This window comes from Lipomyces arxii (genome assembly GCF_038497795.1).
Source record: "Lipomyces arxii strain Phaff 12-163 unplaced genomic scaffold V1512scaffold_15, whole genome shotgun sequence".
NCBI lineage: Eukaryota > Fungi > Ascomycota > Lipomycetes > Lipomycetales > Lipomycetaceae > Lipomyces > Lipomyces arxii.
The window spans coordinates 178,101-197,512 of NW_027117714.1; the positions used below are offsets into that span (position 1 = coordinate 178,101).

The window sequence follows — 19,412 nt, forward strand, 5'->3', positions numbered from 1 at the left end:
TAGCTAGGCAACTGCTTCCACTCTTCTCGGATTCATCCCCGGACTCCGCCATCGGAGTACCAACAGTAATTTTAGTATCTCCCCGAGTCCGGGGATAGCACCGGTATAAATAGCGTGCGGCTCAAATATTAGTCTGCTAATTAATATATATTAGTCCAAATTAGCACATGAATAGTAATAATACAGTATATCTCTATTTTGGAACCAATCACAATAATCAAGCTACCCCACACCACGGATCCTTTAAAGCAATAATTTAAAAACCATGTTCAAGACTGTAGACTCCACTAATGCAGGGACAATAAAATATGATAGAATCCAATCAAGAATGGAGACAATTAGCCCCGAGTTCAAACGATAATGCAAAGTCAGAGAATTCAGAGACTGACACTTTGTCAGAAAGTCCAAATACAATTCTCGACAAGCAGAAAAGTCCAGCGGCTGGTCAAGCAAAAGCTCAAATTTTTAACAATATAGACACGTCTGAAGCAGACGCAATTGCAGTTACGACACGAAAGTCTAAAGCATGTCCAGCATGCAGAAAGCAAAAAATCAAATGCGTGATGGGTGCTCAAGGTCAGCCATGCAGAAGGTGCGCAGAGCGAGGATTGTTTTGTTCTCCAAATAAGACGCTTCAAAGTTTGATGAGAGATCAGTCGCTGTTCGTACTTTTTTTGTCCAAAGGTGCAAAATCTAATATCTATACAGATGGAATGCTCGAGCGATGCGTCATATAGCAAAATTAGAAGTGGCACTCAATGATACTAGACAAGCTCTCTCGCTATCAACCGTGAATCTGTCTTCTGACGAATCAGATAATTTGATTCAAGCAGTTGATGTTAAATTATCACCAGAAGTAATTGATGAAGACGGTGAGCTTGAAATTACAGCACCAACTCCGGAAAGCGTGGCGACTGCTCCTATTCAATCACTGTACGAGGTAACTCGACCTAAGGCTTTTCGTGACGGAAATGATACTGAGCAAGAAAGCTCTGGGTTTTTGATCCAACCTGACTTTGTTTCAAAGGGTATAATAAGTGTTTCTGATGCGGAACGCCTTGCCAATCTTTACATAAATAGAATTGATCATTATTTTTACGGTCACCTAGGAAAATTTCACAATTTTGCCGCAGTTAGAAAATCTTCTACTTTACTTGCTCTTATGATATGCTTAGTTGCTGCAATTCATGATCCATTTGGATCAGAGATATATGAAAGACTGAATGGAGAATTGCGCGTTATGATGATTAGTGTCATGTTCAAGCCTCGACTAGCTGAAAGCGATATTCTAGCATTATGTATTGGAACATACTGGTTGTCTGACAGTTCGTGGATGCTAGCAGGACTGGCTATTCGCAAAGCCATCTCCATGCAGTATCACAAAGCTCATCTCAATCAGCCTACTTTTAACCGTGCCGAATTCGAGCATTCCCAACTTTGGTTGCTTACCTACCTTTGCAATGAACAGATATCAATTTTGCAAGGAGTACCTCCATCTGGCGTAACTTCTGATTATGTTCGATGGCAGCAGCACTGTTTGTCAAGTTTCATCACAGATGCTGATTCGCGCTGTGTAAGCCACATCGATCTACTGCTTATAATAAGTCGCGCACGGGAATTGTATGGGCTTGATACGACAAAGCCGATTCCATTGATGCTGGTTCCCCAGTTGCGTGAATTTATTATCCAAGTTGATCGATGGGGTATGATGTGGTCGGGGAAGTTAGCTCGTAATGCTGTGTTGGGAAATTTTCCGTCAGAAGCCGTCCAAGTTCAATACCGTTTTGCGAAATTCTATCTTTGTTCCCATGCATTCCGCGGATTAACTTTTAATAAAGAGGATGAAGGTGTCGGCATGCTACGCGAACTGGATGATATAGCTCAATGCGCGATATCAACGGCATTTGCTATTCTTCGTGCATTGCTGAATTCTGAAGAGTTACGTGCCGGATTAGTTGGCGTCCCGCATTTTTTTCACACGATGTACACCTTTGCTGCTGTTTTCCTTCTCAAAGTGTCCTCTAGGTATACGCAGTATGTTGAAATTGATCAAAGTATGGTATTTAGCGTCATTACCCAAGTTGTCGATGTTTTCAGTCACTCTCCGTGTGCACGTCAACATCTCGTTCATAGAATTACACGAGGACTAAAAGAAATGCTTGACAAGTGCGCTGTTCGAAGAGCAGTTCCGTCGAACCATGGATCTGGATCACGGGAAGAAGAACTACATTACGATCTATTTTCGGTCGATCTGCTTCAACCATTAGATTTAGAAAACTTTGATTTTTTGTCATCTTTACCTCTTTAATGGGTTTCAAGTTTATTGCATTACAGAGTTGTGATAGAGGATCACACATCGTGTTAGAGTATGATTCTTTTGATCTAACTAGAATTAAATATCTTTGGGTGTAATAAGTTGCAATCGATTTGTATCTGACTATGTTACGGCGATCTTAAAAATGGTATTGTTAAATAACCATCAGCTCCTCACTTCATAATCAAATCTGCGAATCTCGTGGCTCGTTCCTTTGGAGTCATGGCTTTTAGCATTGCCAGTCTATCCTGTTGGGCTTCGCAATCATATCCAAGCCAGCCGTTTAATCTCTTCAGAAAACGTATCTTGTAGTTCAATAACACGTTTTAAAACCGTGCCGAGCAGCGAGTGGTGATTAGCAAAACAACTACCATTCATAGTCGTGAGTTCTTCAATAGATGAAAAAAACTGATAGCAGATAATCATTTTCATACAGTCGTTGTGTTATCAATCTGTTGCCAAGATCCGATCATAACCGATGAATCTCAAACCAAGAAAGTGAAGAGAAGAGTGCTATACGCTTTAAAAATAAGACAAGAAAATGAACAGAATAGAATGAGCAGACAGAAACAAACAAACTTCAAAGCATGCGGTTGTGTGCAATAGACTCAGACCTCTGCAAGAGCAAAAAGGTTCAAGGACAAAAATGAGTAAGGTGTATTATTTGATCCAATCTGGCGTAGAACATTTAATAAAAGGCTGATAAAGGGAATTCTAAATTGCTTTTAAGTTGGAGCCAAGCTTTGGAAGCTGCGCTCAGAGTCAGTGCACTGACTGAGTCAATCAAAGCTATCTATATACACCACTTTTAATAATGAACGAAATATTTATACGGTTTCTATCCCATTGTCTTTGGATTCACTTCTGTTAAAAGATGATCTTTAGTTGCTTTCTTTGTGTAAAATAATTGATCAGGTACGGCTCTCCTTCACATAATAAAAGTTAGAGGAAGATAGTGGTGGTGGAACAAGTGCCAATTCTAACTATGGTCTTGAGCCTGTGCAACGAACCAATGTATACTTTGTTAGGCAATTGATAGCACGTTCCAGTATATAATGCTTGTCATACGAGCATATCTGTACTATTCCTCTATAGTGATTGATCTCATTGATTTGATAGCTATAAACTGCATCAAGATCAGCGAGCTGTTATTACATTTTACCTTTGAATAAAGCTCCGAAAGGGCTTTAAACAGATAACAGGCTGAAATCGTTGGAGCATTTTGAAACCAATTTAAAATCAGTTTAGTTGAACTGAGACTTAGATATTCTTGTTGATGGAACAGAAACTGTAAAATCTACTCAGTTTCAATATGAATAAACACATTCGTACAAGCACAAACTAGTCAGACTCTGTTTCATTGCGATTATACAATTCGCAGAAATGATGATCGTAGCATTTGCATGAATTAGTTAGTACAAACCCCACGGGTAAAGATGATTGTTTACACAACGGGTTTAGTACATCCAGTCATCATGATTACAAGGAACACTGGGTACTGTGCTTTGATTTATTGTGTGTTCTGTTCTCAGTAAATGTTCAACAATAATCAAACTTCCTTCTAATTAATCATTACCTGTCCAAGATTTTAATAGTCAATTATTTATCGTCAATTCTAAAAAGTTTCAATTGTTTGAGGAAACCAAATTGATATAATGGCTCGCACATTATCTGCCGTACTTGCTCTATTTGCATTGTATATACATATAGCTTCTGCATACAGTATACGAGGGTTTCTGGATTCAGGCATTTCCAATGGTCCACCATTAGTGTTTAGTCCCTCGACAGAGATCACCCTTCGGTCAGCGGACACTTTTAAGAAAACTTACGTTATGAATGATGGAGAGGCGTTTCTTTTTTCAAATGTGACTGAAGGATCTTATGTTTTGTCTGTGCACTCAATTGAACATGTTTTCCCTGTTTTCAGGATTGATGTACTCGACGGTGGTGTCGAGGTATTTTTGACACATAAGGGCAGTGAATGGGATGTGAAAGGCAATCGACAACCATATCCAATTGAACTGAAGCCTTTGGGATCCGCTATTTATTATCAGGTATGCAAATCACTATCTAGTTCAACTTATTCGATTTCTAATGTACCGCAGAATCGGGAAGGATTTAATATTTTCAAACTATTCAAAAACCCGATGCTCATAGTAGCTTTATTGACTCTTATAATGGTGGTAGTGGTACCTAAGATTGCCAGCTCAATTGGTATATAAGACTCTTTTATAGTTTTTACTCTTGTTAACTAGCTATCAGATCCCGAGGAATTGAAGGAGATGCAAAGCCAAGCAGTATCGATGCCGAGTGTATCAAATGCGATGAACTTTGACGTAGCGGGATATCTTGCCGGCAAAGCGTCTGGATCTTCTTCAACGGAGCCATCGGCGAAGGGAAACTCACGAAATCGAAAACACTAACACATGTGGATTATGTCTATATTTGCCAAAGCCAGATAAAGTAGATCGGGTTTCTTTCGCTCTAAGTATATACTTTCTACTTTATAGAAATAGTATTATGATATGGAGCATCGGGACAAACGCGCTTGTACATAAGATCCTGTCTTCACTTAGATATCACCGTCATGTCCCGGTATCACCGTCATGTCCCGGCTTTTATACGTAAATGATGCTGTCTATCCCATATGTCCAAGACCACAGAGTATGCGGCTTCCAATTTTACACACGAATCCCGATGCCAAAGAATTTTGCGACGAAGTTTTGATAAATTGTGTAACTATATAACTATATAACGTACTATTGCATGCTTTTGTGAATATATTATTGCGTTTTAAATGTTTCGTCTCTGTGCGCGAACGCCAGTCAGACATTTAAGATGCGACTTGCCAAGTCCAGAATCGCTTTGCCATAGTCCCAGATTACAGTCAAAGGGCTGGCATGCAAATTCATTTACAGAGATAGTATCGACGCAATCTATTTTGTTTTTAAGGTCATACAGAAAGAGTGCTGCTTCAAGCCGTGGTTCCAAAAGTCGAGGTCATAACTCGAGTAAAACTGGACGTGGTTCTGGCAAAGCTAGTCTTGATTCGACTGGAAAGACTCGTGACCATCGGAGTCGAGAATTTTACGACCTGAAAGCTAGCAATCGCAATCATGGGGAGTCTGAGGACTATGACTTAAATACTCAAGGCAATGACTTTGATCATGAAAACCGTGACGACCGTGGAAACATGAATTATAATTATCCAAACAAGTTATATCGGCAATCCAGTCAGAGTGTTTCGAATGAGCGTCATCACCAGTTTTCAATACACAGTCGCACAGTGCCTGTAGCTACAGATCATGATCGGTTACCGGAACTTAAGCAGAACTTGACAAGTAATGAAGAGAACTGGATACAGAACATAGATGATATGATGGACATGTACGGATTCGAACCTGCTGACGAGTTCTATGATGTGGTTTCTACACACAATCAAAGACTGCATGCTTTAGCAAATGACAAAGCATTATCAAACAGCCAACGAACATTGATTAAACTTCGTGCTGAACTACTCAAAAAGCGGTTCGAGCAGATGGACGATGTATACAATGGACCCGTGAACGCTGATTATAAACGGTTTGCAATCAAGTACTGGCCACCTTTTTCAGTCGGACGCGAGTCTGTAAATTTCATGGACTTCCTCTCTAAATTTGGGGAGCTTGTAGAATACAAATGCTTGAAGGTGATGACGACAAGTTGTAGTTGACTCTATATGTGTGCTAATGTCGAGCAGCGTTACGTTTACAAGGCTTCTAATATCGGGTACACCACGGTGACATTCAATGATCCTGATGATGAAGTCTATGACAAATTGTTTATAAGTTTTCAGCCTTTTCTGGATATTGACAAGTTTGACAGTAATGGATATGCACGAAAAGTGCAGCAGCAAAGTATGGGAATTGAAGAATTGGCACATCGCGTGTTTGACGTTGAGCGGCATACAATACCGCTCGAACAAGCCGGCTTAGAGCTTTCATTGAAGCTGCATCAGTGGAAAACACCTGAAACAGAGAGAAAATTGCAAGACAGCGACATGACCGGGAAGTCTTTTGACGAAACGGTTCGGAATTTGAAACAGGCAGGAGATCGCTTGACGCTGAACTTCAACGGATTTCTAAAATAAAATGGCACCCCCTTCGAGCTGTCATGAAATCTCACTGTATATAGATTTATATTATCATGCATTCACCGTTGTCCTCTAATCTTTTCGTCTTCTCGATCTTCTCCCTTTAACTTGCCAATAAGTTTATTTACTTCCAGCGTATCCTGTTGTAGAATTTGAGCAAGATATATCAAACCTGCTTGTTGTCCCTTTAGGATCTAAAAAAGTTCTTAGTAATACTAGACGTAAATTTGTTGCAAGTGACTCACGCGAGCAATCTTTTCCAGCTGATCTTCGTCGCGACCTTGGTCAATAGCGTTACGCCACTGCTCTCCCGTTTGATTAGTTTGTTCGTTGAGTAACGTTATTCTATTCTTGACGATTGTCATCCTTGCCCAGACTTCGTTAAGTTTTCCGAAAACGGCTGGATCTCCAAGTGCACTAGTTAAAGCTTCAAACTTTCGCTTTAAAAGCTCTTCGTCTGGTCTTAAGGCATATCCTCTACTTTTCAAAACTTGTATCTTCACAGCTAAACTCATTGTTCGATGCGATAATGATGTATGTCTGGCTTTTAGTTCTGAAATGCGAACTGTGGAGTAAAGATCATGTCGCCTGATAAGGTCCGTCAGTCTCGTATTTATCTCGTGCATCCGACTTCTATACGCCACAACCTGTTGTTCTTGATAAGTCACGCGTTTTTGCAAATCAGCAAATCCAACTGCCAGTACGGGTACTGAACTTGCATCAGGTCGAGCGGCTATGGCAGCATCCCATTGTAATTGATCGTACGCTGCAGGTTTTCCGTAAAAAATTGACTGCTCTGGGGCTACTTTGTTATAGAAAAAGTATTGAAACGCGCAATCAGGAGATAACGGATCCCATGATGATTTGATCTTTTGTAGTTGATCTATGATGGCTGGTGTTGATGCTATTACGTCAATCAGTACCATAGACAAAAAAATTCAGTATGTATTTACCAGCAGTATTAGATTGATTATTGTAAACAGAACTTGAATACACCGAGTTTCCTAGTAAAGATTGTTGAGCATTTGGTCTCGGCAGATATATACTTGATTGCTGTGATGGTTGCTGTGTAGATTGAAAACTATTGTTCAGGGGAGCTGACTGAGAAGCTCCAAAATTAAATGCCATTCAAATACACTATCCAATTATCTGCTGCTATTATTACTAATGTATAGTGTAAAGTGTTGATTGCTATTGTTGAATAAATTCGCGTCAAATTTAGTTAGGTAAACAATAATGTAAGCTGTAAGGGTATGATAACCTGAATTATATTTTGTTATCTATTTTGGGTGCAAACAGCCGAATGCAGGGGTGAATTCTCCTAATGCGCTATTTTTACTTAAATTGTCTGGGCAGCTCGTCACGCCGATGCTCAGGGACAAGGTACGGTTAATCAAAATATTAGGTTTATGGCATAAGCGCGTATATTTGTTTTTGTTACAGCAGCAGTGAAAGGTATATTTAGAAACAGTTTTTATTTTGGTACCTGAACACGGTGTGACCAAGTCAGGTCCCGCTGGCAAATTCATTCAAAAGCTTTCTTTGCCTTCCATTTTCCACTCCTCAAAGGCTTATGCGATCTTTCTATTTTGCTTAAAAAGTTTCTATCCACTGACCGTCTATAGTCTCGCTGCTGTTTACCATCGTTCATATCGTACAATTCGTTACCGCGTTGATCCGGATAATTTGTTTATAACGCCTGGGATAACTCCTTGGTTAAGCAACGTCATCATTTACGTGATTTCACAATGATTTTTTCTGTTCACGTCTCTCGCTTTATTTCGTTATTTTCATTTTTACAGCTGGTACTTTGGCCAATATTACTAGTATTCGCGCCTAGTAAAGTTGGAGCGATTGATATAGACGTCAACGATGTTGGTATGTTCGCACAAGGTAGTGTTTAGCTGCTATTAATAGTAATTAGACTCTATAAAACACGCGTCTTGGGTTTTTGCTCATGGCCTAATGACATACTACAATGGTAATCAGACTGGTCAGACTCCTGGAATGTTCGTGGGTCCATATTACTGGTGGGAAGCTGGTGGTGCTTGGGGAAGTTTGCTGGATTATTGGTTTTATACGGGGGATGAAACCTATAACGACTTGGTGTCATCATCTTTGCTTTTTCAAGTTGGAAACGACTGGAATTATATGCCAAGTAATCAGACCACATCTGAAGGAAACGACGATCAAGCTTTTTGGGGCTTCACAGTTATGGCAGCTGCAGAACGCAACTTTACGAATCCGCCTAGAGATCAGCCTCAGTGGTTAGAGCTTGCTCAGACAGTTTTCGACTCAATGGCTCAGCGATGGGACACTTCTACATGTGGTGGTGGACTGCGATGGCAGATCTTCCAATTTAACAATGGTTACGACTACAAGAACACAATTTCGAATGCCGGTTTATTTATGATGGCTGCTAGGCTTGCAAGATACACTGAGAATGCAACTTATATTGAATGGGCAGAGCGAACTTGGGATTGGACTGAAGGTGTTGGACTGCTAGACACCGAGAATTATTATTTTTACGACGGTGGTGACACCAGCGATAATTGTACAGAGATTACGGATTTGCAGTGGACATACAATGCTGCTATTTTTTTGGCAGGCTCGGCTTATTTGTACAATTATACTGAGTCCGATGTATGGCAGCAGCGGACACAAAATATTTTGGATGGAATATCGGTTTTCTTTAAAAGTGATACCGGAGTGTTATTCGAAGCCGCTTGCGAACAATCGAATACTTGCGACACTGATCAAAAATCTTTCAAAGCGTACATGGGTCGATTTTTAGGATTGACAGCCGTGTTGGCACCGTTTACAGCAGACACAATTCAAACCCACCTCACACAAACAGCAGCCGGTGTTGCGCAATCATGTACCGGAGGCTCTGATGGGGTGACGTGTGGCACGTCTTGGATTGTTGATGGATGGGACAATTCGTGGGGTTTAGGCCAACAAATGTCGGCTTTAGAGGTTACTCAAAACTTGTTGGTTCATACTGTACCTGCGCCGTACACAGCTGCAAATGGTGGCTCATCGCCTGGTAACTCTTCTGGCAGGACATCTAGGTCTTCGGTTACTACAACCGCCGATCGGGCTGGTGCAGGAATTGTAACGAGTGTGATTTTGCTAATGATGCTTGGCGCGACTTGGTGGATGGCTCTGTAATTTAGATTTTTGGGTTTTATCTAGAAATAAAGTTTAAGGTTTTTATTTGACATTTTGCGGGGAAAACGCCCGTGAACGCTATGCATCGTCGTCATTTTCCGATTCAATCTCTTCTAATTGCAACACCAAAATCAAAATGCAGTCTCCACACGCTCGTAAATCTTCGGTCACTAAGAAGCCATTAGTATGTTGTCTGTAAATTTACAATTAACAAAGTTGATCAATTTAGACTTCCAGTGTGCTTTTTCCCGAATTGTCTAAGCGATTTATAGAAAATCCTAGCGCTGTAGGATCTTTGACTGGACTGTTTATATTTTCTATTTTGGTCGATGGCAAAATTGTCGACGAATGGTCGCTTCTATTTAGCGGACAAAACCGGCCTCCTAGCGTATCTCATCAGGCTGTGCCGGCATTATCCAAAAAAGCCGTCTCGGCTCCAATAGTCGTACTCGAGTTGGAAGATCGCAATTTGATCAAGTTTATCACGGGTAGTCTTACTGGTATTAAGGGGGTGACTACTGGTAAAATTAAAGTTGCAGGTGATATTGATCTTGCCTTGAAGCTAGAAAGAGCCTTTGTCAAGGCTGGTGGGATTGATCAAACTTTAGAGTTTTTGAGAAACAAGTCAAGACTGTAAAGTGTAATAAAAGAATGGTTAAAATCTGGAGCACTATAATCGATCTAATCAATTTTCTTAACGAACAAATCAACGTATTCGTCAACGTCAAGACTAGCAACCGAGTCTGATTTGGATAAGATGCTCTGCACCTGGCTTTCGTCCGCAAATCTGCCGCGAACGTGTCGTTCAAACTTAGCAAGCAAAACAGGAGTACCCTCGGCGCGTCTCAAACGGTGACCGATAGGATAATGAACTTCTTCTTCGAGAACCGTCCCGTCATTGAGTGTAATTTTAACTGCATTTCCAATGAACCGCTTGTCAACCGCATGATAATCAACGGTAAAAGACTCATCTTCAGTGCATGTCATTTTAGATCGCAACTCGTCTATAGCCGGATCTGCGGCAACGGCATCTGAATAATCATCAGCAGTGAGACGACCATGAAGCAACGGGATTGCAATCATGTATTGAATGCAATGATCTCTATCCGCGTAATTGTACAGGGGTCCATTTTTGTTGATGATGCGGTTACCAGCCTCTTGAGTGCGGATATGAATTGCTTTAATGTCTTTAGCCGTCTTACCCATTGACTGCAACTTTCCAAAGAGAGTCATTGCTGCTTCTACCGCAGTTTGCGCGTGGAACTCGGCAGGGTAAGAGATCTTGAACAGCACATTTTCCATCACATAAGAGCCATAAGGACGCTGAAATTCAAAGGGCCTGCCTTTAAAAAGTACATCGTAAAATCCCCACGTGGGAGCAGTCAACACAGACGGAAGGCCAGCTTCGCCTTTCTGGACCATGAGTGCCAAATTTACTGCACGAGATCCAGCATCGCCGGCAGCCCAGGACTTGCGCGAGCCGGTATTTGGGGCATGACGGTATGTACGAAGGGATTGGCCATCAACCCAAGCCTGTGAAATTGCATCAATTGTTTGATCCCGAGAAAGTCCAATCATTTTTGAAACAACTGCAGTGGTTGCAACTTTAACCAAGACCACATGGTCAAGACCGACCGCATTGAAAGAGTTCAAGATAGCCAAGTTTCCTTGAATTTCATGCGCTTTTATCATTCCTTCGAGAACCTCGCTAATCTTAATTTCTCTAGCAAAACGAACAACAGAAGTCCCGCTTTCTTTGGAAGTTCGAGTAAGCCAGTCTGCAACAGCTAAAATGCCACCCAAATTATCAGACGGATGGCCCCACTCTGCAGCAAGCCAGCAGTCATTATAATCCAACCATCTAATAATAGTTCCAATTGCAAATGCTCCACGAACTGGATCAAGCTGGTGAGACGTTCCCGGCACTTTTGTACCGGAAGGAACAACAGTCCCTGGCACAACAGGTCCAACGAGTGCAGCACAGTTATCATACTTCAATGCTTCCAATCCGCATCCGATTGTATCTAACAAGCATAATCGAGCAGTCTCAATCTATTGCACACATTAGTAAATGTAATAGATTACAATGAAGTAGCAGATCAAAATATATACCGCGAGAGGACTATCTACTTTGTACGAATGCACATAGTCAGCAATGTCCGTGAGCGCTTGATCAGGTTCAGGTCTGACATTATCAGTGATAATGGCCGCTGATTTAAAAACAGTCATAGCAGAAAACTGACGGAGTGGAAGCTTAATAGGTGGGGTAAGAACGGAAAAAGTCGACGGCAGAGCTCGAGAGACAATTTGTGCGGGGGAGCTATTCAGAGCACGAATCAGGGCGGTGCGCCGAATCATAGAGATTTGGAGATGATTTTGGTGTGAGTAAAAAAGCACTCGCGCGATCATTATTAGTCCATGATCTCGTCTTTATAAAGATATCATCCACGGGGCTACGGCTACTCCCCCACGGGGTACCGAGGCGACGCCGGAACTGGATTGAGAGTTTAATCTGAGCCGCACTTTGCGCGGAGCCTGTGTTACCCCAACCCTTTAGTTGTTGGAGATTTTGCCGACCAAGGGGGGAGGACGTCAATTTATAGTCTTCAGTTCAAAATCAGAATAAAAGTAACGATGAACAGAGGACCATTGGTTTTGTCAATTGAAGAGGCAGAGTTTCTACTAGATCAACTGGTAAGTTTGGTGATTTAATGCTCTCGGTACACTGAGTTGTCAATAGCCTCCTCCGTCAGGAAATCCAAACGACATGGCAACAAAGATGAGAAGCAAATTACTTGAGTTTTTAAAGGAAATTCGCAAAGGGGCTGAGGGAACTCAAAAATGAATAATAAGTTATCATATAGATTGCAACTACTGCTATACGAGTTGCGTTTTTTATGAGCGATTAGAAACCTGAATTGAGTTAGTGACTTGCTCAAACAACTCTCACAAACGACTTACTATGCTCAGTCGAGTCAGCGCCAATACTACTCGTACTCGAGCTTCCTCCTTGTACATTTTGTAGGATGGAATCAACATAGTTGGCTCCAGACCATTTCTGGTGGGTCAACACATCGCAACCAATCTCTTTCTCGCGGCGTTGAATGAGATCAACGTAAGCCTTCATTCCCTCTATTTTAAATCGCTTTGACAGCTCATATGTGATCATTGCACCGCTGTGTAGTCCAGCTAGAGAAATTATTTGCATGACAAAACCTGCTTTCCCAAGCTCCCAGACAAAGTTCTTCAGATCGTCATCACTGAAGCCATGAGCACTCCAATTAAAAGAAGGACTAAGATTGTATACAAGCCATTTACCGGGAAACTTTTCATGAATTGCAGCAGCCATTGCTTTAGCTTGTTCGACGTCCGGCGTCTTGGTTTCGAGCCAAAGTAAATCAGCATGGGGTGCGTATGCCAACACTCGCTTTAAAGCAGGTGCCATTCCATCTTTGACAGGATAATGGCCCTCTCTAGTACGTGGAATATCCCAGTCAAAGAAAAAATTGGATTCCGATCCCAAGTACTTGGTAGCGAGTTCCCTTGCGTAATAATTAGACAAACCTTTACTCTCACTCAGATAAGCGTCAAGCATGTCCGACTTTTGTACTGCTTTCAAAGCGTTAGACACAGCTTTCAATAAGTATTAGTACATCTTTGATCCATAAACAACATACATACCTTCGTCAAAAGTAACAAGTTCCGCATTCTTCAGCCACTGACTTTCAAGGTCATTCAGCCCAGCAGACGATATACCGCTCTGCTCAGCTTCTGTGAGTACCTGAGCCAGAGGCTTGATTTTCTTGGTTACCCCCAGAATAAATTCGTGATCAGCCGGATCCACGGAAGAGGAAAGCAGCTTTGCCGACTCGGCATCAGTACGAGCAATTAGAAGGTTGTTGGTCCCCATAATATCCCATTGCATACGAGTTGCAATTAGTCTCGACACATGGGTAGAATGGGGAACAACGACCTTACCTGCCAAATGACCGCATTTCTTTCCGCCATGAAGCTGATCCTCCATGTGAATTGCCGCGGCACCTTTTTCTGCAAACAGTTTCGCAAGTTTCATGACAGCAGATAGTCCACCGTGGCCAGTGTCAGCATCTGCAACAATCGGTCGAAGATAGTCAATTCTGCCTTTACCATTGGCCGTTCTATTCGCACGCTCCTCGGGAGAAAGTACCATCCATTCGTCCCAAGCACGTCTATCATGCAATTGCTGTGCACGAAACAGACGGTCAACCTGATTTGGAACCGTGTCGTATGGATAATCGCCAAGATCAGGAGATACTTCATTTGTAGTTGTCAACACAGAAGAGCAGGCCCAGCCTGACACGTAAAGTACTTCTTGATTCTGGGCCATCTGAGTCATTTGCACCGGATCAATCGCACCCATAGTATGGACAGGAAGTTTCTGCGCTGCTCTCTTGGTGTATAAAGCAAACAATTTGTCTGCCTGAATAGATGACGGATATGGATTTGGAGCTCCAAGTGTTCCTCGCTTTGTTGCAACATCACGCGCAGTATAAGGACGAAAAATTCCTTTAAACCTTGGACTTGCCCACCATTCTTCAATCTCTTTAATCTGATTTTCTAAATAAGCTGTTTCTTGATCTAACGTAGGATATGGAAACTGAGATAATGAAGGTGACATACGAGATGACAGTGTTGCGAAACCACGAGATAGACGATGAGCACGCTGCATTCTCTTAAGTTACTTAATGCCTTTTGTGACTCTGACGACTATTTGGTCCCAATACATGAGTTTAAGGGTCTTGATATACCATCACCAGAGTGGAGTATGTTGCGTAGTAATCGGCTCACGAAGTAGCCTGCGGCTCGGCTGATTCGCGGGGGAAATGACCGGTCAGTCGGCAATTCCACATTTGAAGTTAAGCTTTAAACGGAGGTTGCCGATCAGCTGAAACTCCGTGCCCGGGACATTTTTGGGCAAAAAGAAAATACAAGCAAAATCGCGTCTGACGCGTCTTTTTTCTTATGGAACACGCGTCAAGAAGTAAACAATCAAGATTTACATTTGCTCAATTTGATGCTCTTCGCAAATATAGTTCGAATACGCCTTTACGTACGATAGCACATGTTGATCTCGACGCGTTTTACGTATGTTAAACTAAACAAATCATATAATAGTGATTCGTATTAATACTATTAGGCGCAATGTGAGACTGTCAGACTCGGTCTTGACCCAGACGTACCTTTGGCTTGTCAGCAATGGCGCGGTTTAATTGCTGTAAATTAGTATGGCGGCGACCTTGAATAAACTATGTTTAATTGTGATTCGACTGATTATCGAACAGTGCAGCCCGAAAATTTGGAATCACACGTCATGAGGATATTACCGAAGCAAAAAAGAAATGTCCAGATCTTGTGCTGGCGCATGTCGCGACTTGGAAAGAAGGTGATACACAGTGGGCGTATCATTCAGATCCAGATATAAGAGCACACAAAGTATCACTAGATCCTTATCGTCGACAAAGCAAACTTATATTTGACATATTTTATTCGCTATGTGAAAAAGTCGAATATGGCGGTCTTGATGAAGCATTTTTCGATTTATCCAAGCTGGTACATGGCCGAATATGTAAGGTGTTTCCTGACATAGCAACGTTGGCAGAAACAAAGCAAGAAATGGACAGATTAGAGGATTTTTTGCCTTTCCCAGACATGGCAGCCAAGGACTTGCGATTTGAAGGGGAGCTTCTACCTCTTGGTGAAGACGAAAGTCTTGATGAAGAAGATCAAGATTGGGATCAAGTTGTTTTTCTCTTCGCCAGTAGAATCATCAAGGAAATACGAACTACTGTGTGGGAAAAAATGAAATATACTTGTTCTGCTGGTATTGCACCAAACAGAGTTCTTGCCAAACTGTGCAGTGGCTACAAAAAACCGAATAACCAAGTGAGTGTCTAGTTCGATGTGGTATGAACGATGTTTTAACGTTCTCGACAGACAGTATTACGACCCTGCGCTGTGTCTCGATTTATGGCGACAGTTAAATTCTCAAAACTACGCGGTTTGGGTGGAAAACTAGGTGAAGATATTACAAAAGCTTTTGACGTGCCCGAGTCTGGATCAATACCGTTTTTACTACAAATACAATTGCCAGATTTGGTTGCGGCACTTGGAGAGGAGACTGCAAACTGGCTGTACCATGTTATCCGCGGTGAAGATCATAGCGATGTTAAGCCACGGCCGGCCATCAAATCCATGCTTTCAGCCAAAAACTTTCGTCCAAATATTAAAACAAAAGATCAAGCAGAAAAATGGCTACAGATATTTGTGATGGACATAATGGGTCGTATTTTGGAAGTTAGAGATAGCGACCGTGACGGAAAAATACGAATGCCGACTACTATGACTCTGCATCATCGCCAGTCAGGTGAAGGAGCTAGGTCGAGGCAGTGTCCAATACCTACTTGTCCACCGTCAAGTTTAGAAGAGACGCTATTCAATACAGCAAAGTCCTTATTGAGACAGCTTGAGAAGGAAGGCCCAGGAGCTTATCCTTGCTATCAGCTCAGCCTTGGAGTCACGGGGTTTGATTCTACAATCACGCGCAATCGTGCCATAGAAGGATTCTTGGTCAAACCAAAGAAGACCCCATTTCTGGTTCCAACTAAAGAGCCGTCTCCAAAGCAACCAGTCGGTCTGGATTCGTTTTTGCAGCCTATAGAGAAGCAAGAAGTAGACGCAGGTGTTGCAGATGCATCAGATCATCAAGGCGATGATGAGCTATCGGACGCTAACTCGTTTGTATGTGACGATTGTGCGCAGCGAATTAATATAGATCATTCGCTTGAGCATCAAGACTGGCATTTTGCACGCTCTCTTGCCGAGCAACTGCAGGCAGATGAGCACGAAACTCAATCAACAGCAGGCGTTCAGCCGGAATCAAAACCTACAGGAAAACGGCAAAACGCGACAAATGAAGCGCAGCCTTCTGGAAACAAAGTACCAAAGTTGGAAAAGGGGCAACGGACATTGTTCGGTTAAAGTTGACAATGCATTATTGTGTAAAATGATCGAAAGTTTTTAAAGTAGTGTCGATTGCTCGGTAATTTGAGGAAGACCATCTCATCGGTTTAGGGCTATAAACGAAGCTGTCAGGGCTGGGGTATGAAGTCACTTTTCGGTTCCAAGAAGCCAAAAATTCAGGCGCGCCTCTTCAAAATCACTTAATTGCGGCCGGAAGAGCGCTTAATTGAATACCCAGTTTTGTTGATTTAATGACTGCAATTTAAATCTGTTTATTATATTTTAATTTTTCACCAGTTTCTCGTCAAACAGTACGATCCAACGTGGTCACTTTTAAGGAGACCTCGGCAAGCCACACGCGTACTTGGGATGCAAAGATCTTTGTTTTGATAACTGGTTCATTTTTATCAAATATGGCTAGTGTTACTGGGGCAGCAACTGCTACAAATATTGGCTCTCTAGCTTCTGATCTGGATAAGAGTCAGTCAACATCGCTAGTGTATAACCATGTCGGTAGTCCCCGACGAAGACAGAATGTTGGCAAATCACAAGCCAATTCTATCGCGGACAAGGATAATACCAAGACTACTTCTGAAAAGAATGGAGAAGGGTTTAAAAATAAATTGAGTCACATCTATCCAATTCATTCGACCAGTCAAGGAAGCATTCTTTCTCACGAATCCACTGCACCAACACCGTCTTTCGTCGGTTTTCGCAATCTGGCTATAGTTGTGCTCGGTACGATTACAAGTTTTATTGATGTGCTGCATAGACTGACTTTATAAGCCGTGAGCAACCTGCGTTTGGTCATTGAAAACTATTCAAAAGTGCGTATATAAGATAGTCGTTTTATGTTTGCTTATTTCTGAAGTACGGCGTTCTTATACGTTTCTCTAGTTTGGGAGTACCACATCGTGATATTGGTTACTTTCTACTTCTAACAGCTATAATCCCGTTGCACTTGTTTGTCGCGATCCTGATCGAAAAGGCAGTTGCCATTCCTACGGTCAATTACGTTTCTCATCTTAAAGAGAAGCAAGAGCAGAAACAGCTAAATGGCAAGTTTGGCATCAACGCAAGTACAATTGCTCTTTTGCGACCCAAGCCAAAGTACATGTGGCGGCTAGTTGTGTTTTTGCATTTGGTAAACGTGATGACTTGTCTTTGGTTCACGACGGGCGTGGTTTATTACAGTATTTATCATCCTTTATTAGGAACTTTCTGTGAGCTACATGCAGGTATGTACATAGCATTTCAAATCGTGGCAGGACTAACGTTGTAAGTTGTTGTCTGTTTGAAAGTTGCTTCCTTTGCTCTTACCAATCGTGATTTGCGAGAGGCATTACTAAACTCAATTCCCACTCCACCACTATACAACTCTGCTCCATATCCGCAAAATGTCAACATTAAAAATCTATCTTACTTTTGGTGGGCGCCAACGCTAGTCTACCAGCCAGTCTACCCACTGTCTCCGAGCTTCAGACCGGTATTTTTTGCCAAGCGAATACTTGAAATAATCGGTTTGTCTTTTTTGATTTGGTTTCTGACTGCTCAGTATGCAGTTCCAACTCTTGAGAACAGTCTTGTGCATTTTCGCAGCCTTGAGTTTATGGCAATCATGGAACGACTAATGAAACTGGCAAGTATTAGTATGGCTATATGGCTTGCTGGGTTAGTATATTTGTTTGCTCTCTTGTCGATTTATACTTATATAACAGTTTCTTTTGCATATTTCAGTCAGGATTAAACGCTCTCGCGGAAGTCATGCGATTTGGAGATCGCGAATTTTACGAAGATTGGTGGAACAGCAAATCAGTTGGCGAGTATTGGAGACTGTGGAACAAACCTGTGACAAACTATTTTCGACGACATATATATGTACCTCTTGTGAAGCGAGGATGGACCAGCGTTTCCTCCAGTTTGACTGTGTTCCTAGTCAGCGCAGTGCTTCATGAATTGGCGGTTGGAGTTCCAACCCACAATATTATTGGGTACGTTAATATGAATAACGAAACCGCTATACTAATTGTCTATTAGTGTTGCATTTTGCTCGATGTTGTTGCAGATCCCGTTAATTCAAGCAACTGCTCCGTTGGAGAAGATGCACACTGCGACGGCAGGAACAATCGGCAATTGCATTTTTTGGGTTAGTTTTTTTATGGGCCAGCCATTGGGTGTGTTGCTGTACTACTTTGCATGGAATGTGAGTATGGGAAAAATAAAACCTTGAGTGTTAAGTTGGTTGGTATTCTGGGGGCTTGTCGAAAATAAAAATTTAGGCGTTCTGTGAGTTTTCTTTACGATTATGAAACTATTTGCTATGTTCTGTCAACTCAATAATCTAATTTCTTGGAATGAATTCTTTAGTACTAAATTATCGTAAATTACTTAAACAAGAATCTAGGCATTTTCAATTTTGGAGCTTATAAAAGCGTAATTCACTTTGAAAAATTAAATGTTTCCTAAACTGTGTTCTCTCTCCAGTTAGTGCTGCATAAAAAATTACTTTTTTCACTATATGACTTAAAAAACAAAGGAATAGTTACTGCGAACGCGAAATTAAGGAATTTTAACAGTTTTTATGGTTTCATTTACTTCAATTTCGTACACTGTCAACAGTGCATGATCCGCTCAGGGGAAGCGCCACAATACGTTATATCTGTGCGTACGAATCCAGATGTTATTTCAAGACGAAATCAAATGGGAAATAGTTCAAGATAAAATTGAATATAAAATAAACCAGTAAGAAAAGCAAAAAAATTTATTAAAAGACGCGATTTGTTGTGTGTCGTAGTT

General features: G+C 41.6%; 11 protein-coding genes across 11 annotated transcripts; 8 read left to right on the forward strand and 3 right to left on the reverse strand.

Moving 5' to 3' along the window:
- The first annotated feature begins 267 nt into the window (after window positions 1-267).
- V1512DRAFT_265782 (uncharacterized protein) lies at window positions 268-2,464 on the forward strand. The gene is made up of 2 exons (XM_066916969.1): window positions 268-661; window positions 709-2,464. Exons 1-2 carry the CDS (start codon window positions 309-311, stop codon window positions 2,306-2,308), a joined length of 1,953 nt encoding a protein of 650 aa, XP_066770297.1. The 5' UTR covers window positions 268-308; the 3' UTR covers window positions 2,309-2,464.
- Window positions 2,465-3,831: 1,367 nt separating this feature from the next.
- V1512DRAFT_228293 (uncharacterized protein) lies at window positions 3,832-5,012 on the forward strand. The gene is made up of 3 exons (XM_066913890.1): window positions 3,832-4,368; window positions 4,420-4,528; window positions 4,577-5,012. Exons 1-3 carry the CDS (start codon window positions 3,970-3,972, stop codon window positions 4,735-4,737), a joined length of 669 nt encoding a protein of 222 aa, XP_066770298.1. The 5' UTR covers window positions 3,832-3,969; the 3' UTR covers window positions 4,738-5,012.
- A 687-nt stretch (window positions 5,013-5,699) lies between these two features.
- Window positions 5,700-6,443, forward strand: V1512DRAFT_210664 (uncharacterized protein; the record flags this gene model as incomplete). Its single annotated transcript, XM_066913512.1, has 2 exons — window positions 5,700-6,002; window positions 6,054-6,443. 2 exons carry the CDS (start codon window positions 5,700-5,702, stop codon window positions 6,441-6,443), a joined length of 693 nt encoding a protein of 230 aa, XP_066770299.1.
- On the reverse strand, window positions 6,166-7,646 carry V1512DRAFT_241679 (nucleoporin complex subunit 54-domain-containing protein). Its single transcript, XM_066914269.1, has 3 exons — window positions 7,400-7,646; window positions 6,692-7,350; window positions 6,166-6,640 (listed from the first exon to the last, which is right to left on the reverse strand). Exons 1-3 carry the CDS (start codon window positions 7,572-7,574, stop codon window positions 6,506-6,508), a joined length of 969 nt encoding a protein of 322 aa, XP_066770300.1. The 5' UTR covers window positions 7,575-7,646; the 3' UTR covers window positions 6,166-6,505.
- A 175-nt stretch (window positions 7,647-7,821) lies between these two features.
- On the forward strand, window positions 7,822-9,667 carry V1512DRAFT_265788 (glycosyl hydrolase family 76-domain-containing protein). The gene is made up of 3 exons (XM_066916970.1): window positions 7,822-7,901; window positions 8,072-8,324; window positions 8,371-9,667. Exons 2-3 carry the CDS (start codon window positions 8,195-8,197, stop codon window positions 9,615-9,617), a joined length of 1,377 nt encoding a protein of 458 aa, XP_066770301.1. The 5' UTR covers window positions 7,822-7,901; window positions 8,072-8,194; the 3' UTR covers window positions 9,618-9,667.
- Window positions 9,668-9,721: 54 nt separating this feature from the next.
- Window positions 9,722-10,320, forward strand: V1512DRAFT_265791 (uncharacterized protein). The gene is made up of 2 exons (XM_066916971.1): window positions 9,722-9,801; window positions 9,847-10,320. The coding sequence occupies exons 1-2, from the start codon at window positions 9,754-9,756 to the stop codon at window positions 10,252-10,254; spliced, it is 456 nt and encodes a 151-aa protein (XP_066770302.1). The 5' UTR covers window positions 9,722-9,753; the 3' UTR covers window positions 10,255-10,320.
- On the reverse strand, window positions 10,299-11,846 carry V1512DRAFT_249046 (MmgE/PrpD family-domain-containing protein; the record flags this gene model as incomplete). Its single annotated transcript, XM_066914595.1, has 2 exons — window positions 10,299-11,669; window positions 11,730-11,846. The coding sequence occupies 2 exons, from the start codon at window positions 11,844-11,846 to the stop codon at window positions 10,299-10,301; spliced, it is 1,488 nt and encodes a 495-aa protein (XP_066770303.1).
- A 293-nt stretch (window positions 11,847-12,139) lies between these two features.
- Window positions 12,140-12,507, forward strand: V1512DRAFT_47551 (uncharacterized protein). Its single transcript, XM_066918408.1, has 2 exons — window positions 12,140-12,311; window positions 12,358-12,507. The coding sequence occupies exons 1-2, from the start codon at window positions 12,252-12,254 to the stop codon at window positions 12,460-12,462; spliced, it is 165 nt and encodes a 54-aa protein (XP_066770304.1). The 5' UTR covers window positions 12,140-12,251; the 3' UTR covers window positions 12,463-12,507.
- Window positions 12,460-14,484, reverse strand: V1512DRAFT_265795 (isocitrate lyase). Its single transcript, XM_066916972.1, has 3 exons — window positions 13,299-14,484; window positions 12,579-13,250; window positions 12,460-12,530 (listed from the first exon to the last, which is right to left on the reverse strand). The coding sequence occupies exons 1-3, from the start codon at window positions 14,323-14,325 to the stop codon at window positions 12,523-12,525; spliced, it is 1,707 nt and encodes a 568-aa protein (XP_066770305.1). The 5' UTR covers window positions 14,326-14,484; the 3' UTR covers window positions 12,460-12,522.
- A 9-nt stretch (window positions 14,485-14,493) lies between these two features.
- V1512DRAFT_47545 (uncharacterized protein) lies at window positions 14,494-16,832 on the forward strand. The gene is made up of 4 exons (XM_066918406.1): window positions 14,494-14,741; window positions 14,794-14,879; window positions 14,939-15,539; window positions 15,591-16,832. Exons 1-4 carry the CDS (start codon window positions 14,619-14,621, stop codon window positions 16,632-16,634), a joined length of 1,854 nt encoding a protein of 617 aa, XP_066770306.1. The 5' UTR covers window positions 14,494-14,618; the 3' UTR covers window positions 16,635-16,832.
- On the forward strand, window positions 16,833-18,981 carry V1512DRAFT_47546 (MBOAT, membrane-bound O-acyltransferase family-domain-containing protein). Its single transcript, XM_066918407.1, has 6 exons — window positions 16,833-17,354; window positions 17,403-17,443; window positions 17,488-17,854; window positions 17,900-18,287; window positions 18,335-18,607; window positions 18,654-18,981. The coding sequence occupies exons 1-6, from the start codon at window positions 17,030-17,032 to the stop codon at window positions 18,844-18,846; spliced, it is 1,587 nt and encodes a 528-aa protein (XP_066770307.1). The 5' UTR covers window positions 16,833-17,029; the 3' UTR covers window positions 18,847-18,981.
- The last annotated feature ends 431 nt before the right edge of the window (window positions 18,982-19,412 follow it).

What these genes read in the sequence shown, in the direction of transcription:
- V1512DRAFT_265782 (XM_066916969.1), top strand. Translation starts at nt 309, where the DNA reads ATGATAGAATCCAATCAAGAATGGAGACAATTAGCCCCGAGTTCAAAC. An exon ending in TTGATGAGAGATCAGTCGCT is followed by an intron (nt 662 to 708) that starts GTTCGTACTTTT and finishes ATATCTATACAG; the next exon opens with ATGGAATGCTCGAGCGATGC.
- V1512DRAFT_228293 (XM_066913890.1), top strand. Translation starts at nt 3,970, where the DNA reads ATGGCTCGCACATTATCTGCCGTACTTGCTCTATTTGCATTGTATATA. An exon ending in GATCCGCTATTTATTATCAG is followed by an intron (nt 4,369 to 4,419) that starts GTATGCAAATCA and finishes AATGTACCGCAG; the next exon opens with AATCGGGAAGGATTTAATAT. An exon ending in TAAGATTGCCAGCTCAATTG is followed by an intron (nt 4,529 to 4,576) that starts GTATATAAGACT and finishes ACTAGCTATCAG; the next exon opens with ATCCCGAGGAATTGAAGGAG.
- V1512DRAFT_241679 (XM_066914269.1), bottom strand. Translation starts at nt 7,574, where the DNA reads ATGGCATTTAATTTTGGAGCTTCTCAGTCAGCTCCCCTGAACAATAGT. An exon ending in TAATCAATCTAATACTGCTG is followed by an intron (nt 7,351 to 7,399) that starts GTAAATACATAC and finishes TTGACGTAATAG; the next exon opens with CATCAACACCAGCCATCATA. An exon ending in AGCTGGAAAAGATTGCTCGC is followed by an intron (nt 6,641 to 6,691) that starts GTGAGTCACTTG and finishes GAACTTTTTTAG; the next exon opens with ATCCTAAAGGGACAACAAGC.
- V1512DRAFT_265788 (XM_066916970.1), top strand. Translation starts at nt 8,195, where the DNA reads ATGATTTTTTCTGTTCACGTCTCTCGCTTTATTTCGTTATTTTCATTT. An exon ending in TATAGACGTCAACGATGTTG is followed by an intron (nt 8,325 to 8,370) that starts GTATGTTCGCAC and finishes AATAGTAATTAG; the next exon opens with ACTCTATAAAACACGCGTCT.
- V1512DRAFT_265791 (XM_066916971.1), top strand. Translation starts at nt 9,754, where the DNA reads ATGCAGTCTCCACACGCTCGTAAATCTTCGGTCACTAAGAAGCCATTA. An exon ending in CGGTCACTAAGAAGCCATTA is followed by an intron (nt 9,802 to 9,846) that starts GTATGTTGTCTG and finishes TGATCAATTTAG; the next exon opens with ACTTCCAGTGTGCTTTTTCC.
- V1512DRAFT_47551 (XM_066918408.1), top strand. Translation starts at nt 12,252, where the DNA reads ATGAACAGAGGACCATTGGTTTTGTCAATTGAAGAGGCAGAGTTTCTA. An exon ending in AGTTTCTACTAGATCAACTG is followed by an intron (nt 12,312 to 12,357) that starts GTAAGTTTGGTG and finishes AGTTGTCAATAG; the next exon opens with CCTCCTCCGTCAGGAAATCC.
- V1512DRAFT_265795 (XM_066916972.1), bottom strand. Translation starts at nt 14,325, where the DNA reads ATGCAGCGTGCTCATCGTCTATCTCGTGGTTTCGCAACACTGTCATCT. An exon ending in ACTTGTTACTTTTGACGAAG is followed by an intron (nt 13,251 to 13,298) that starts GTATGTATGTTG and finishes ACTTATTGAAAG; the next exon opens with CTGTGTCTAACGCTTTGAAA.
- V1512DRAFT_47545 (XM_066918406.1), top strand. Translation starts at nt 14,619, where the DNA reads ATGGAACACGCGTCAAGAAGTAAACAATCAAGATTTACATTTGCTCAA. An exon ending in TTGATCTCGACGCGTTTTAC is followed by an intron (nt 14,742 to 14,793) that starts GTATGTTAAACT and finishes TAATACTATTAG; the next exon opens with GCGCAATGTGAGACTGTCAG. An exon ending in ACAAAAAACCGAATAACCAA is followed by an intron (nt 15,540 to 15,590) that starts GTGAGTGTCTAG and finishes CGTTCTCGACAG; the next exon opens with ACAGTATTACGACCCTGCGC.
- V1512DRAFT_47546 (XM_066918407.1), top strand. Translation starts at nt 17,030, where the DNA reads ATGGCTAGTGTTACTGGGGCAGCAACTGCTACAAATATTGGCTCTCTA. An exon ending in TTTCTGTGAGCTACATGCAG is followed by an intron (nt 17,855 to 17,899) that starts GTATGTACATAG and finishes TAACGTTGTAAG; the next exon opens with TTGTTGTCTGTTTGAAAGTT. An exon ending in ATGGCTATATGGCTTGCTGG is followed by an intron (nt 18,288 to 18,334) that starts GTTAGTATATTT and finishes CTTATATAACAG; the next exon opens with TTTCTTTTGCATATTTCAGT.